This window comes from Urtica dioica, chromosome 4 (genome assembly GCF_054948205.1).
Source record: "Urtica dioica subsp. dioica isolate 48M chromosome 4, U.dioica_male_clone48M_v1_H2, whole genome shotgun sequence".
Classification (NCBI taxonomy): domain Eukaryota; kingdom Viridiplantae; phylum Streptophyta; class Magnoliopsida; order Rosales; family Urticaceae; genus Urtica; species Urtica dioica.
In genome coordinates, this window is record NC_142759.1 from 5,074,238 (window position 1) to 5,088,765 (window position 14,528).

Sequence of the window (14,528 nt, forward strand, 5' to 3'; positions counted from 1 at the left end):
AGTCAGAAAATGGACAGCTACGCCTAATCGAGCAACTCAAGTTCACCAAAATCTCATCACATTGGTTTTTAATCATTAATCTTGCGATGGAGTAGATACTTACAGTTAGTAGCTCAGCGCTCGAACCACAAGAGTTTTCTCCGATCGTGGCCCTATTATGTTTCTTTGACAGAACACTGCAACATGGATACGTATTTTGGCATTGTAGGTCTGACAGAAAGTCAAGCTCAACGTAATAAATCCCAGAATCTCTGTGAAATCCGAACACACAAACAACATAACACTCAGAATTCACACAGCTCAATATCTGAAAAAAGAGATCGAACTCAGTCAAATCTACCTGCTTTGACCTTCTCAAGAGCTTCAAACAAAGCGCTGTTGTTCAACTCAGTGAACCACTTAAACTGATATATTTTCATATAGTGTAACAATCAACTCGAGAAATGATAACAAAGCTAAAGTATAACCAATAGTCATCATCCAGTTCAATTTTATAGGCCTATATAATAAACCTTTTAACTTGAGAGTTGAGGCAGCTAAATAAGGTAAACTAAATCAGACTTACTCATCTTTTTTTTTTTTAAGTAGTGTAAAAAAATGAACTATGCTCTTTGTAAGAATATTAAACACACAAAACAAACCAACTTTCATTTCAAAAGTCAAAAAGACAGACCAAATAATTACTGTCCCCCATCAGAAGAAACATAGCAAGCATTTACAGCTCCGAGGCTGTGAAGGACTTTCTTCGGAGATCGCAGAAACAAGTTCACGAGGCTATGCTTCAGTTTCAGATCAGCCATAGGACAGCATCACGGGTCTCAGATGCCCTAACGACAAACAAAACGGGAATAAATGATTGTTGAAAGAGAGGTTGAGAACATGTGAAACATTATATACCTTGACTCCTTCGTCCATTGATTTTCTTGGCTGATGTTGCACACCACATTGACGGAGATTTCCATGATAAGATACGAGAAGGCAGTAATAAAATGCTCCCGGGAGTATAAAAGAAGAAGATTGGCTTTTTAAGTTCTATTCCATTGCTCGTACATTGAATCTGTCAAAAGTAATCTCAGTTGCTGAGGATATACCCCCAAAAATTAGATAAATTTATTATTTACAAATCAAAATATATGCACATGTTTTTTAAGCAAAACCTATTGATATAATCAATAACTACACAGATCAAAGTTACCTTGTAAATACAGCAAATTAAAAGCTAATATATTTGGGCAAAAGCATTTACGTAGTTATCAAAATGCCGAAACTCAATGCTTGAATGTCAAGACACAAATCATATTCAATGCCACTTGATTCAATCAGTCTGACAAAGCAAATAAATTTATGTGAGAATTACCTTAATGCAGTAACGAGCCCACATGTCATCGTTGCTTCCGATCAGCTCATGGTTGAACGTCAGATTCATACAGCACATAGGGAAGAGAGTGCCCTTGGGAATGGTCATCACAGCATCGACATACCTAAAAAACAAACACAGGGGACATAAATGCTTTGGACAATTAAACTAGTCAATGAATTGTTTTTTTGCAAAAAAAAAATAAAAAAAAATGTACCTTATGTTTCTCTCATGAGGCTTTATGAGCTGAGTGGGAGAGCCACAGGCTGTGGGAGGTGGCCCTGGGAACTCTTGGCGTTGATTAGCCTCGGAGGACTAAATGTTCTGTTCCAGGGCATTGAGTTCTTTCACAGAAGGTTCTTTCACAACCTAAGAAATTATTCATGTCCAACGACAATTTAGATTTCCGTTGATTTGCTTGCTTCAGCCAGGAAACCCATCATCTGCACTAACCAATATCTTAAAAAAAAAACAAGATATTAAGACTAAATATATAGACTGTGTTGAAAATATATATGTGCATACCTCATGGGCTATTCTCGTTCTTGAATATTTGAGTAACAAGCTCGTGTGTTGAAGCTGGCTGATCCATCACTGCCTGTTTCTCAGCTCCTAAAGCGTTTTGTACCTGTTTTCTTCTCACTTTCATAAACAAGCTGATCAACGAACATAATAATAATGAAAACGGATAATATAGACAATTTTTCCCGAATCTTAATATTAAGTTGAACACACATTGGTATATCGTCAGGGGATGAAAAGAAAACATAAACTTACGGAACGGAGCTAAAAGAGGTGTTTGTTTATTTATATTTTACCTTAGTATAGTCAATCCATTGAAATCAATTTACATGTCGTCGCCACTACTGTGTGAACGCGTCTGCAATTACTTGCTTCTCAAGCTTCGTCTTCTGCAACTCCTCAACCTGCAACGTGTAATGTATGTGAGAGAGAGAGAGAGAGAGTTACATTTTCCTCAAGCATTCGTTATTTATTAAGGTAAGATTGAAGTTAAAGAACACAGGTGTATACTTTAATTTAAGCGCCTTGATCTTCTTGTCTTGTTCATCACAAGTCTCAACCAAATGCTTTCTCTGCCAAGGAAATAAAAGAAGAATCTTAAAATTACAGGCGCACAAAACAAAGAGCGAATCAGAAACACTGAACCTTGTGACTTGTTTCACAACACCCAATATCGGTATCTTTTTTGCCTTTGTCGCATCCCTTGCATGGAAGATAATAGTGAAGGATTTGGGTTGCGGTGAAGCCCAAATTGAGATGCCTGCACAGCAGTAGAAAAACATAAAATGCTTCTATAATATTTCAGATTAAAAAAAAAAATCAAAGATACATAGTTTTTTCAGTTTAAAAAAAAAAAAAAAAAATCTCACCAGACGCCGAAGTCTATAATCTATTTATATACATAGTTCCACTAATCATTGCCCTTAAATCTTAAAAAAAAAAAACCATTTAGACTTTATTCTATACTCTATACCAAACCACGTTCAGATTCACCGATGCCTAACCAAATAAGTAATTCAAGAAAAATATCTATGAATCTCACATGAAGCAGTATTCATTTGCCCTATATGACCATTTAATTCATATGGAAAAGTGTAGATCAACAAAGAAAAATATTGTGACAAAGAAGATATGCCATACCAGAGAGATTTTATGTATGTATATGTAAAGATCAAAACCAAACTGAGATTAGAAAGATTAGAAAGTTGTAAACCAAACCTGTTTTGGTATTCTAAAATACCTCATTCAAAAATGACAAAACAAAGGCACCAAACGCAGAATAGTCCAGATGGGCAAGAGAAGATACGTCCCAGAATGTGAATACAGCACAAGCTAAAAGCTTTCAAATAGATTTCAAATATAGGCCTAAAAATAGCGTAGTAGTTAGGACCGCGGAAATTGAGCACACACGTAACTAACTTTATAATATACTTCGAAAGTAAAAAAAAAAAAAAAAAGTATGAATACACAATTCACAACATAAATTTCTTACAAAGAATCTATTGGCAATAAAAGAATCATTAGCTTTAGTGCAACTCCCTTTAATACTGCTATACTGACATTAGCCCAAGCATCTTCTGCAAGTGTTGTTTGGCCTTCCTAGAGGGAATTGGTAATGGACCTGTAAAAAAAAAAATTGAAATAACGTCACTTATAGAAATCATTAAATAAAACAAGAGATTATTCACATACAGCTGTGGTCTTATTGATTGTTGAAAGCTCTATGTACCTTGACTAATGTTTCTTTTAGGGATTGCCTACTCTCCCAATCAGACCTGTCTTGCAAAGCACGTTGATCTCTTCCGCCAAAGAACGAGCCGAATGAATCAAACCCTCCTCAGGAAGCCTATGTGAAGATGTTGGGTTAGAGAAAATGCAAAACAGGACAAAATAAAAAAGCAGAAAAAATAAAAATAGAGTACTCCCTATATATAGCTCTCCCTATTGGAGAATGATGATTGAAATCTATCAATCTTGTATTGTTCTCTCCTTTCTCCTCCTCCTTTGAAAAAAAAAAGTTAGAGATTTAACTCAGATGATTAACAAAACTCATAACAAATAAATCGCAAAGAGAAAATCTAATTAGATTTTAAGAAAAATCAGCAATGAAAAATAATATAAAATAAATAAAGAAGAAACCTTGAACCGGGCAATTTCTTCAACTTGGCAGCATTCCCAGAGCTGTCCCTATGCACACAGATCTTGTTGAAATCGGAGGGCTTTACGCTATGTCGTATCCTTCGCCGTTATGCCTTCTTCATGCCATCATTTTCTGCATCGCCAAACACACACACCACACATTCATGAGAGAGAGAGATTAGGTGTTTAGGTATTTAACCGATACTCATAAAAGAAATCACTCGACTTCCATACATCCCGCTGAAGCACTCATACGCACATTTGAACTTGAAGTAAACTAGTTGTCATCATCCTGTAAAATTAATTACATCAAATCAAAACCAAAACAGAAACTAAAAAAACAAAACCTGAGGATTGTACCCAAAACAGATTACTTGTTGAAGATTACTCCTACAATCGATTTTGTCTTAACTCTGAAAGGTTATTGCCTTGATTTCTAGGCTTTTTGCTCCACATCCAATCCGAACATCATTCTTGCCCTCGCCAGAAGACCGCTAGGCCGGCGTTAGTCTCTCGTGCGTCACAGCCACCGATCCCAAACAGCGGCTCTAAGGACGAGTAAACTCGCAACCCTGGCTTTTGAGAGGGATCAGCGCAGATTAGCCGTCAGAGAATTCCGGCGAGAGGGAGCGACGGCGGGCCGACAGTGGAGAGTCGGAGAAACCTTGATCAAGATTTTTTTTTCTTGACGAAACCCTAAAACCGGTGTTAGAGAGATTGAGAAGAGAATGCGGCTTTTTATGTGGGAACAAGTCTTGTCTTGTTACGAATCTCACTATTGGAAACGATTTCAGAAGAAAAGGATACCAGTCTAGTCTCGAGTATCTTGTCTCCACCCGAGCGTCGTTCTCCAGCCTTCTCTCGCCGGAAGACCTAAATTTGCGGCGCGGTTCTCTCGGAAGTCACCGCCAACACCGATCCCAAACATTGGCTCTCCGGACGAGTAAACCCGCAACCCTGGCGCTGAGAGGGATCGGCAATTGGAAGATCGGCCGCGAGATACTGACGACGGAGTCCACGCTTCCTGGCGAAAGGGTGGGGAGTGCGACGGCGGGCCGACGGTGGAGACGAAGCCCTAGATCAGAAGGATTTTTTGGAGGAAACCCTAAAAATCGGAATTAGAGAGAGACTGAGAGAAAGGCGGGTGAGTTATGCGCTAAAGCTCTCGAGTTTGTTGTTTATATATGACGTGATGTCCGAAATATAACCGTTGCATTCTAATTTTGGAGTGTGCTTAGCCGTTGGATTAAAGCTGGTGTCCCTTGATCGAACGAATCAGGAACGGTCATAATATCTTCGCATGACTTTCCTTTCCTTTTTCTACTTCTTGGAGAGAAAGTTTAAGGTTGTGTTTGCTTGTTAACTCAAAAAGTTTTTGTTTTCTATTTTCTAATTTTTGTAGTTGTACTGAAAAATTATTTTGCAGTTGTTTTCAAAAAGCTGTTTGGTACAGTTTTCATTTTTGTTTTCGAGAAAGTGAAAAAACTGAAAAAAGTGTTTGGTATAGTTTTCATTTTTGTTTTTGAAATAATAAAAAGAGAAGATGAGGAGAAAGAGGAGAGAAGAGAAGAATTTTTTTTTCAAAAACACATTTTATTTGTTTTCAGTTTTCTTTACTTTTTTCCAAAACAACTTCAAAATTTTTTGAAATTTTTTCCGAAAATACCTTACCAAACACATTTTCCAGTTTTATTTCCTATTTTCACTTCTTGAAAACTCAAAAACAGTTTTTGAGTTGATAACCAAACGCACCCTAAAGATGTAGTAGGAGTCATTAATGAGGTTTTGACAATTCATGATTAGCTGGTATTGAATGGTGTAATTAATTTTTCAAAATTACTTGCATATTTACCAAAACAGAAAATAAAAGCTCAAATGATAAAAAAAATAAAAATAAAAATAAAAACTCTCCAAAGATCTTTTGCTCTCTCAAACCACAAAACTAGAATAATCTAAAAATTTGTTGTCCTTATCAATTCATTTTTCTTAAATAAAAAATACTGTTTATTTATTCTTACACTACGATTCGATTTAGAAGTTTTATAAGTCGTTTTAACTTAGCTTCATCTTAATGTGTCTATTAATATATTAGTCTACACTTATTAGTAAAAATATCCAAAAATATAATTATTAATATTTTGATCTTAATTATCAAAATTATTACTAGTTGATATCATTTCCCAAAAGCAGGGGTGTGAAAAACCTGTAAAAAAAATTTAACCCATCAATTCTAGGTTGCTTGGTTTGGGTCCATTCGAATATATTCGACTACAGAGACAATACTAGACCTTATTTAACAACTAATAAAATAAATTGAGAAACTAATAAACGTGTTGTATAGCGTGCATTGTTTTTAATTAACAAAAAAGTTACTTGTTTAAATGTCAAAAGTATATACTTTTAAATTAAAACCAAGATAAAAATATTAGCGGGAATGAGTCTCTTTTATTTCAGGGAAGAGTAATGAGATATACAACATGGCGTTGTCAATCAGACCTCGTATCAGAACAATATTCACAGCACCCAATTTCTCTTTCACAGAATACGAAACACACTGCTCTTCTTCATACCGCAACAAAGATCAAGTCCACTCACCACTCCAAAATCTCCACGCTTCGGGTCGTACCAACATCTTCGAATTCAACGCTCATTTGAAGCAATTAGTAAAAGCCGGTCGCCTCAATGATGCCCGGAAGATGTTCGACAAAATGCCGCACAGAGACGAGATTTCATGGACCAACATGATCTCCGGCTACGTGAATGGCTCTCATGCCTACGAGGCATTGCGTTTGTTTTCCACAATGTGGGTCCGGTCTGAACTGAGGTTTGACCAATTTGTGCTCAGTCTTGCCCTTAAGGCTTGTGGGATAACCATGAGCTTATGTTTCGGAGAGGTGTTACATGGGTGCTCGGTCAAATCGGGTCTGGTCAACTCGGTTTTCGTGGGAACTAGCCTCATCGACATGTACACAAAAACAGGAAAAATCGACGAGAGTTGTAGAGTGTTTGAAGATATGCCGATAAGGAATGTGGTGTCTTGGACCGCCATTATCGCCGGCCTTGTTCACGCTGGTTTTTACTCAGACGGATTGGCTTACTTTTCCGAGATGTGGAGGTCGAAAGTGAGCTGCGACGCGTACGCGTATGCCATTGCATTGAAAGCTTGTGCCGATTCGAGCGCTCTAAATCACGGAAAGGCGATTCATACGCAAACTTTGAAGAAAAGGCTGAATGATAGCTCTTTTGTTGCGAACTCTCTTGCGGCTATGTACAACAAGTGTGGGAAGTTGGAGAGCGGGTTTCACTTGCTCCTCGGGATGAAAACGAGGGACGTCGTTTCGTGGACGACGATCATCACGACGTACGCCCAACAGGGCAGAGAGAAGAACGCCGTCGAGGCGTTTGTGAGAATGAAGGAATCGGGTGTGAGTCCGAACGATTATACTTTCGCGTCCTTGATTTCTTGTTGCGCCAACCTGGCACGAATCGAGTGGGGCGAGCAATTTCACGCTCACGTGCTGCGGCTAGGTCTTGCTGATTATTCGTCCGTCGCGAATTCCGTGGTGACTATGTACTCGAAGTGTGGTCGTTTGGGCTCGGCTTCGACGATGTTTCGAGCGATGAAGAGAAAGAACATCGTCTCTTGGAGCAGTATCATAGCTGGGTATTGTCAAGGAGGTCACGGAGAAGAGGCTTTCGAGTTGTTCTCTGGGATGAGAAGGGACGGACCGAAACCTAGCGAGTTCGCTCTCGCCAGCTTGTTGAGCGTGTGTGGAAGCATGTCGATTCTCGACCAAGGGAGGCAATTTCACGCGCACGTCTTGAGCGTCGGGTTAGAGAACAAGTCTCTGATACAAAGCTCTTTGATCAGCATGTACTCCAAGTGCGGAAGCATAGACGAAGCCTCGAGGGTGTTCGAGTCCATCCAGCGAGACGATATCGTGACGTGGACGGCCATGATCGGCGGATATGCCGAGCACGGGTACAGCCGAGAAGCCATAGCGTTGTTCGAGAGGATAACGGAGGTCGGGTTGAGACCAGACACGGTCGCGTTCGTGGGAGTCCTCACGGCGTGCAGCCACGCGGGGCTCGTCGACCTCGGCTTTCGGTACTTCGAGTCCATGGTGAGCGAGCACCGAATCGAAGCCTCGAGAGAGCACTACGGGTGCGTGGTCGATCTTCTGTGCCGAGTCGGGCGACTGAGCGATGCAGAGAGGGTCATCAGAGCTATGCCTTGTGCGCGAGACGACGTGGTGTGGTCGAGCTTGCTCAGGGCTTGCCGGGCCCACGGAGACGTGGAACGAGGGAGACGCGCCGCGGAGGAGATTCTCGAGATGAACCCGAGCTGCGCCGGGACCCACGTCACGATGGCGAACTTGTACGCGGCCGAGGGGAAATGGAAGGAGGCCTCGGAGTTGAGGAGGGTTTTGAACTCGAAGGGCGTGACGAAGGAGCCGGGCTGGTCTTGGATCAAGGTCAAGGATCGCCTCTCTGCTTTCGTCGCCGGTGACGGGTCCCACGCGCAGTGGGAACAAATTTGCAGCGTTTCGAAACTGCTAGTGTTGAAACCGGAGATCGCGGACGAGGAATCAACTTCTTTGTTGCTTATTGCTGAAGATTAGCCGTTTAAAATTAGTACTTCTTTCTCCGTTTTTGAGGAGGACGGGGAATTTTCTATTCTTTTGTGTAAAAACTGAATCAAGCTTAGAAATTCTGCATCTTTTCGCAGATTTGGTCAATCATCTTTGAGCCAAGTTTTGTATACATAGAAGACAAAGCCTAAGCTGAATATTGCCCCCAGTAAAACGACAATCGAGCGAACCCACAAAGAAGAGACAAATGCCTGAGATACAAAGGCGTTCCAAGACCAACACCATAAGATCGAAAATATCAAGCCGACAATTGCACCGACGACCACTTGGCTGGGCGTATGAAGTCGCTGCGAGACCCGTAGCCATGACTGCATAAAAAATAAAAATAAAAACATATATATATATATATATATATATATATATATATATATATATATATATCATCATCAGACCATCCTTTATTCCATTCAGAGGAAATATGAACAAATGATCACCAAAGCTTTTGATATTCCGTTACTCACAAGATATGAACCGAGGGCGCAAGCTACTCCACTGATTGCCAATGTAAAGTTATTTATTCCCAGCATTTCCACAACTAAACATCGGAACCAAATTAGTATGATGAAACCAAATTAAACTATTAATTAAATATTATAGCGAGAAAATTGCGAAGGATCGAGTATTGATTACTTGACAAGACGAAAAATGCGACGATGAAGAAGATTGACTGTGAGTGCGAAGAAGGCATTCCCGGGTCTGACTTGTTCAGGGCTGTGGCGGGGCGTTCTTGGTTTATGATCCGCTTCAGAGCCACCGAGAGAATCGCGTTCATTATCGATCCCATCGCAGCCCAAACGGCCTCTCCGTCTTGCCTCCATAACATCACCCCGGCAAAGAGCCCCGACACAATCCACTTGCTCTGTCGGAAAAAAAAAAGAAAAAAAAAACCCCTCTCAAACATTCAAAATTAAGAAATCTATCTAAATGTAAAGCTATTGGCTTTCTAAAACAGTCATGGCATTACTACTTTCACATGAGAAAATGGTGGCGATGATAAAAAAGAGTACTTGAACACTTGGCAGGGTCTAAATAATGGATACAAGAATGTCAACTTCAACAGTCAAGTTCTTGTATGCATACAAACTAGTATTTGTGTACGTACGTGTGTATTTTTTTTTTTTTTTTTTTCATTTTTTCTGATATGGGAATTACTTACCAGTCTATTGAGTTTGTATTCAATGGTTGACCCAGAAAGAAATTCTGACGAGCCATGAACGAAAGTTTGTTGCTCAAGCGTTTGGAGGGCTTCATGGGCATCGTTGCGGTTGCTTAAAGACGAAGCTTTGACCAGTTCAAACATGGTGGGTGTTTTGCGCAGGAGATTTGACGAGGCGATTCTCTTGAGCGTGGAAGGGCGTGGAAGATGGGATTCCGATGACGTGGCGCTGGGACATTTGAGGTTTGAAGAAGAAGTACAAAGGGTTGGGAAGAGCTTGAGATTTGGTGCGTGAAACAGTGTAGACACACTCACATACATCTCTTTTTTTTGTTTTTTTTTCTTTTTTGTCTTGTTCCTTTTCAACTCAAAGCAAGCAAGTTATTCTCGCAAAAAGTGTCTTTGGATGTCGTTAAGAAAGGGTTTAATTATCATTTTGCCAGAGTTTGTCCATAACTCTGTGGAATTTCAAAAGGTTTGATTTAGTAAGTCTTATGTTGTTGTTTTTTTTAATATTATTATAAATATTTTATTCTTCTATAACATTCTTATTTTGATTAATAATGAGCGGCTTATTGTGGTATTTTGTTGTCGTTGTTTCATTTTTCCGGGTGTAATTTCTTATTTTATAAAATTTAAAAATAATTTTTTTTATCTAGTGATTAATGATGATTTTTGGTCTTCTCTCGGATCAATGGACAATTTTTAAACTATTTCAACGTAGTCGTTTAGTGTCAAGGCGATAGATATAAAGAAACAAGTTTGCCCCACTGTTTCAATCCAATTAATTCCTTCATTGACTATTCGTGTGTTTCAGCACCCACATTTAATCGTTATTTTGAATGGATATGCTTTGAAATGAAAATTTGTTGTCTTTGAAAGAAAAAGGAAAACGATATATTAACCTCTGATTTTGCATCTATTTGACATGTTATTTGCTTAAATTTTAATTCAATGAATCATCCTGGGAGTACAGTTTTATTCGTTATAGTATATATATGTATATATATAGCGACAATCAATCATGTATGTTTTAAAATTACAAGTAAGAACCTCATATAAAGAAGATATAAAAGAACATTAAAAATTTATAAATAAAAAACTAAACCAATTTGGAATGGATCACATCAATTTAATGTTATTTAGTAACTGGCCAATAAGAGTTCAATAACCAATACCGATTTTTAATTAATCGTTTTAATGACTTCATAATAAACGTCTCATGAGAAGACCAAAAATCGGAGTATGGTATAAATAAACGTGACAGTTAACTGATGTAATTAAATTATAATCAATGCCGTTTAATAATTTATATTTTAAGTTCTTGGATTTTGTTCGTCGTTACAAAAATAAGATAATTATTTTGATGATAACTATAATAGTAATAAGAGTTGGAGCATAAGAATATATTGTTGTAAGAGAATAAGAGAATGGTAAGAGGGTGGTGATTGTAATAGAGTAAGAGAGAATGCGAAAATTGTGATGTAATAAAATGGCATAGAAAAACTTTATTTATAGCTTATTATATGTTACCGTTGAGAACATGTAACATTAGTAATTGTTACCATTGATGGCATAGAAAAAAAAAACTTTATTATGCCATAGAAATTGTTACCATTGAGAATATGTAACAATGTTACCGTTGCTATAAAAGGAAGAAGATGGATGTTAACAGTATTATAAATTGTTTCTATAAAGATGCTATTACTATATTACACGATCATCTCTTATTTATAAGAATTTAGGTAAGATATCATATACTATAAAAAATCATCTGATTTTGCATTCATGGTTATTTATATTACACGGTTTATGATTTTAAATATGAAGTCACGGTTAATTTTGACCGTGTAATTCGTGATTTACCGTGGACATCTAATTTTGACGGGTCATTATACCCATATTTACTTGCCACAAATGGCCGACGCTACGGCTATCTTAAGGGGTGTTCACGCGGGAGATACGTTCTTTGGAAATTAGTCATCCTTTGCCTGTTTTGGAGAGGATGGGAAATTACAACAATAGAATCGTATTTTTCGTATAACTGGATCAAGCTTTACAAATTCTATATCTTTTCGATCAATCGTCTTTGAGCCAATTCTTATACACATAAAAGACAAAGCCTAAGCTGAGTCCGGCCGCGACTAAAAGGACAATAACCCGGACCCACAAAGAAGAGACAAACGCCTGAGACACAAAGGCGTTCCAAGACCAATACCATAACATCGCAAATATAAATCCGACAATCGCACCGACAACCACTTGGCTGGCCGTATGAAGTCGCTGCGAGACCCGTAGCCATGACTGCCAAAAAAAAAAAGAAAAAAAAAAGCAGATCATCTTTTATTTCACTCAAGAGGAAAATTGTATAAATGGTCACCTAAGCTGTTAATATTTCATTACTTACAAGATAAGAACCAAGCGCGAAAGCTACTCCGCCGATCGCCAATGTAAGATTATTTATTCCTAATCCTTCGGCAACTAAACATCGAAACCCAATTTAGCATAATGAAAACCAAATATAATAAATTAAAAGATGTTTAAAGAGAAAATAGCGAAGGATCGCGTATAGATTACTTGACAAGACGGAAAACGTGACGATGAAGAAGATTGACTGGGAATGCGAAGAAGGCATTCCCGGGTCTGACTTGTTCAGTGCTGTGACAGGGCGTTCTTGGTTTATGATTCGCTTAAGAGCAACCGAGAGAATAGCGTTCATTATCGAGCCCATCGCAGCCCAAACGGCTTCTCCGTCGTGTCTCCATAATATCACCCCCGCAAACAGCCCCGACACGACCCACTTGCTCTGTCAACCCAAACCAAAAAAAAAAAGAATGCGAACTTAATCTAAACGTAGAGCTATAGACTTTCTAAATTTTTCATGCCATTACTTCCTTCATAGAGAAACTATATACACGAGAAAACGAATGTTTTCAACAATCAATTCGAATTTAAATTCAATATGAAAACTAGACAGGGACTAAATAATGGATACAATACGATCAAATGATCAATTGTATAATTCTCTTATATAGACATTTAATCAAGCAGAATGTGTGCGTGTGTATTTTTCTAATCAATTTATTTTTCTGATATGGAAATTACTAACCAGTCGATTGAGTGATTTGGGAATTACTAACCAGTCGATTGAGTGTCGACTCAATCCGATTAGCGGTAGAACCATCGACGAAAGCTTCTTGCTCAAGCGTTTGAACGGCTTCGTCGCCGTCGTTTTCGCCCTTAAAAGACGAAACTTTGACCAGTTCAAACATGTTCGCTGTTTTGCGAAGAAGATTTGACGAAGCGTTTCTCTTGAGCGCGAAAGGGCGAGGAAAATGGGGTTTCGATGAAATGGGTCTGTAACCTTTGAGATTTGAAGAAGAAAGGGTTGGGAAAAGCTTGAGATTTGGTTCGTGAAACAAGGTCGACATTTTTTTTGTCTTTATCCTTTTTTCAAGTCAAAGTACATCCGTGTGTGTGACTAGTAACAATAGATGTGAAAAATACTATGTCTTTGGTTTGGCTGGCGCTAGAGTTTGAGAGGGTTTTATCACTATCAACATTGATCGGCCAATTTGTAAGATTATCCGTGCCCCTTCTGCAATGGAAATTCCAAAGGTTTGATTCGAAAGTGGTAATTTTTAACCACAATTGATCATATTAAATATTTAACCAAAGCATGTTCTTCACTTGGGGATCCCAATGAGTAGGGTTTGAGTAGGGAAGGGTAATATAGGGTCCTACAAAACTAGAATTTACTCACCATTTTTTTAAAAAACTATTTTCGACTCATATTCATTTATTTTTAATGGATTTGGCCGTCTGAGTAAAACCCTAAAAGATGTATAGTAACTCATGAGTGAAAGTCGCGGCTTCCATTGGAGATATGTCTTGGTTGTTTTTGTGCTTGTGATGATAACTTTATTGGTTGTGTTGTTGCTCTGCTTGTTTTGATTAATGTATTAGCTTTCATTGAATGTACTCTTGAATGAAAGAGCTTGTTGAATTCTTGTTTTGTTTGTGTTTTTGTGATTGTGATGATAAATGTATTGGTACATATATTCTGATTGTAATAGTCTGTTTTGTAGCACTTATTTTTTGTAATATATTGGCTCAATATTTCTCGCACAAAATGGACACTAATTTGCATAAAATCAAGCACAATATCAACTAGACATAATGGACAGAATGAGCAATGATCTTGCATGATATATTAACACTGATTTTGCAAAATATCAAGCAAAATATTGACACTAATTTATTCACAAAAAACTGACCATAACATCAGCACATCTTTACATCATATTATGCACAAAAAGTGACCATCAAAAGTAGGTTCTTAATTGTTCGTGTAACATCAAAAAATTGGCCATCTTCCTAGCACAACAAATTGGTAATTCAAAGATCCCTCAAGCATGTCTCTAGCCATATTCCTAGCCTTGTAGATCGCACTCCGAGACATGTTGCTGAACTTAGATGATGCAACCATCTCCTTGAAGCAACTGTAATCCATGCTTGGATTCAACCTGAATTACTCTAAAAAAATACTTTGATAGCCATCGACTTGTGACATATTTGTTGTCAAAAACTATGCCACATGCATATCTACAAATATGTTCACCTTCATTGTCTTCTTGTTAGAAGCCTTAACTTTCGCATATAAGACCCAATTGCAACCAAGTCCCTTGCATTTTGCTCTTAG

The 14,528-nt window shown here is 38.2% G+C and overlaps 3 protein-coding genes across 3 annotated transcripts; 1 reads left to right on the top strand and 2 right to left on the bottom strand.

Moving 5' to 3' along the window:
* Positions 1–6,426: 6,426 nt before the first annotated feature.
* On the top strand, positions 6,427–8,872 carry LOC149399591 (Tetratricopeptide repeat (TPR)-like superfamily protein). Its single transcript, XM_089613815.1, has one exon. It carries the CDS (start codon positions 6,496–6,498, stop codon positions 8,638–8,640), a length of 2,145 nt encoding a protein of 714 aa, XP_089469941.1. The 5' UTR covers positions 6,427–6,495; the 3' UTR covers positions 8,641–8,872.
* LOC149399592 (lipid phosphate phosphatase epsilon 1, chloroplastic-like) lies at positions 8,696–10,228 on the bottom strand. The gene is made up of 4 exons (XM_089613816.1): positions 9,827–10,228; positions 9,301–9,529; positions 9,132–9,205; positions 8,696–8,978 (listed from the first exon to the last, which is right to left on the bottom strand). The coding sequence occupies exons 1-4, from the start codon at positions 10,145–10,147 to the stop codon at positions 8,754–8,756; spliced, it is 849 nt and encodes a 282-aa protein (XP_089469942.1). The 5' UTR covers positions 10,148–10,228; the 3' UTR covers positions 8,696–8,753.
* Positions 10,229–11,584: 1,356 nt separating this feature from the next.
* Positions 11,585–13,349, bottom strand: LOC149399593 (lipid phosphate phosphatase epsilon 2, chloroplastic-like). The gene is made up of 4 exons (XM_089612587.1): positions 12,967–13,349; positions 12,404–12,632; positions 12,234–12,307; positions 11,585–12,130 (listed from the first exon to the last, which is right to left on the bottom strand). Exons 1-4 carry the CDS (start codon positions 13,255–13,257, stop codon positions 11,906–11,908), a joined length of 819 nt encoding a protein of 272 aa, XP_089468713.1. The 5' UTR covers positions 13,258–13,349; the 3' UTR covers positions 11,585–11,905.
* Positions 13,350–14,528: the final 1,179 nt, after the last annotated feature.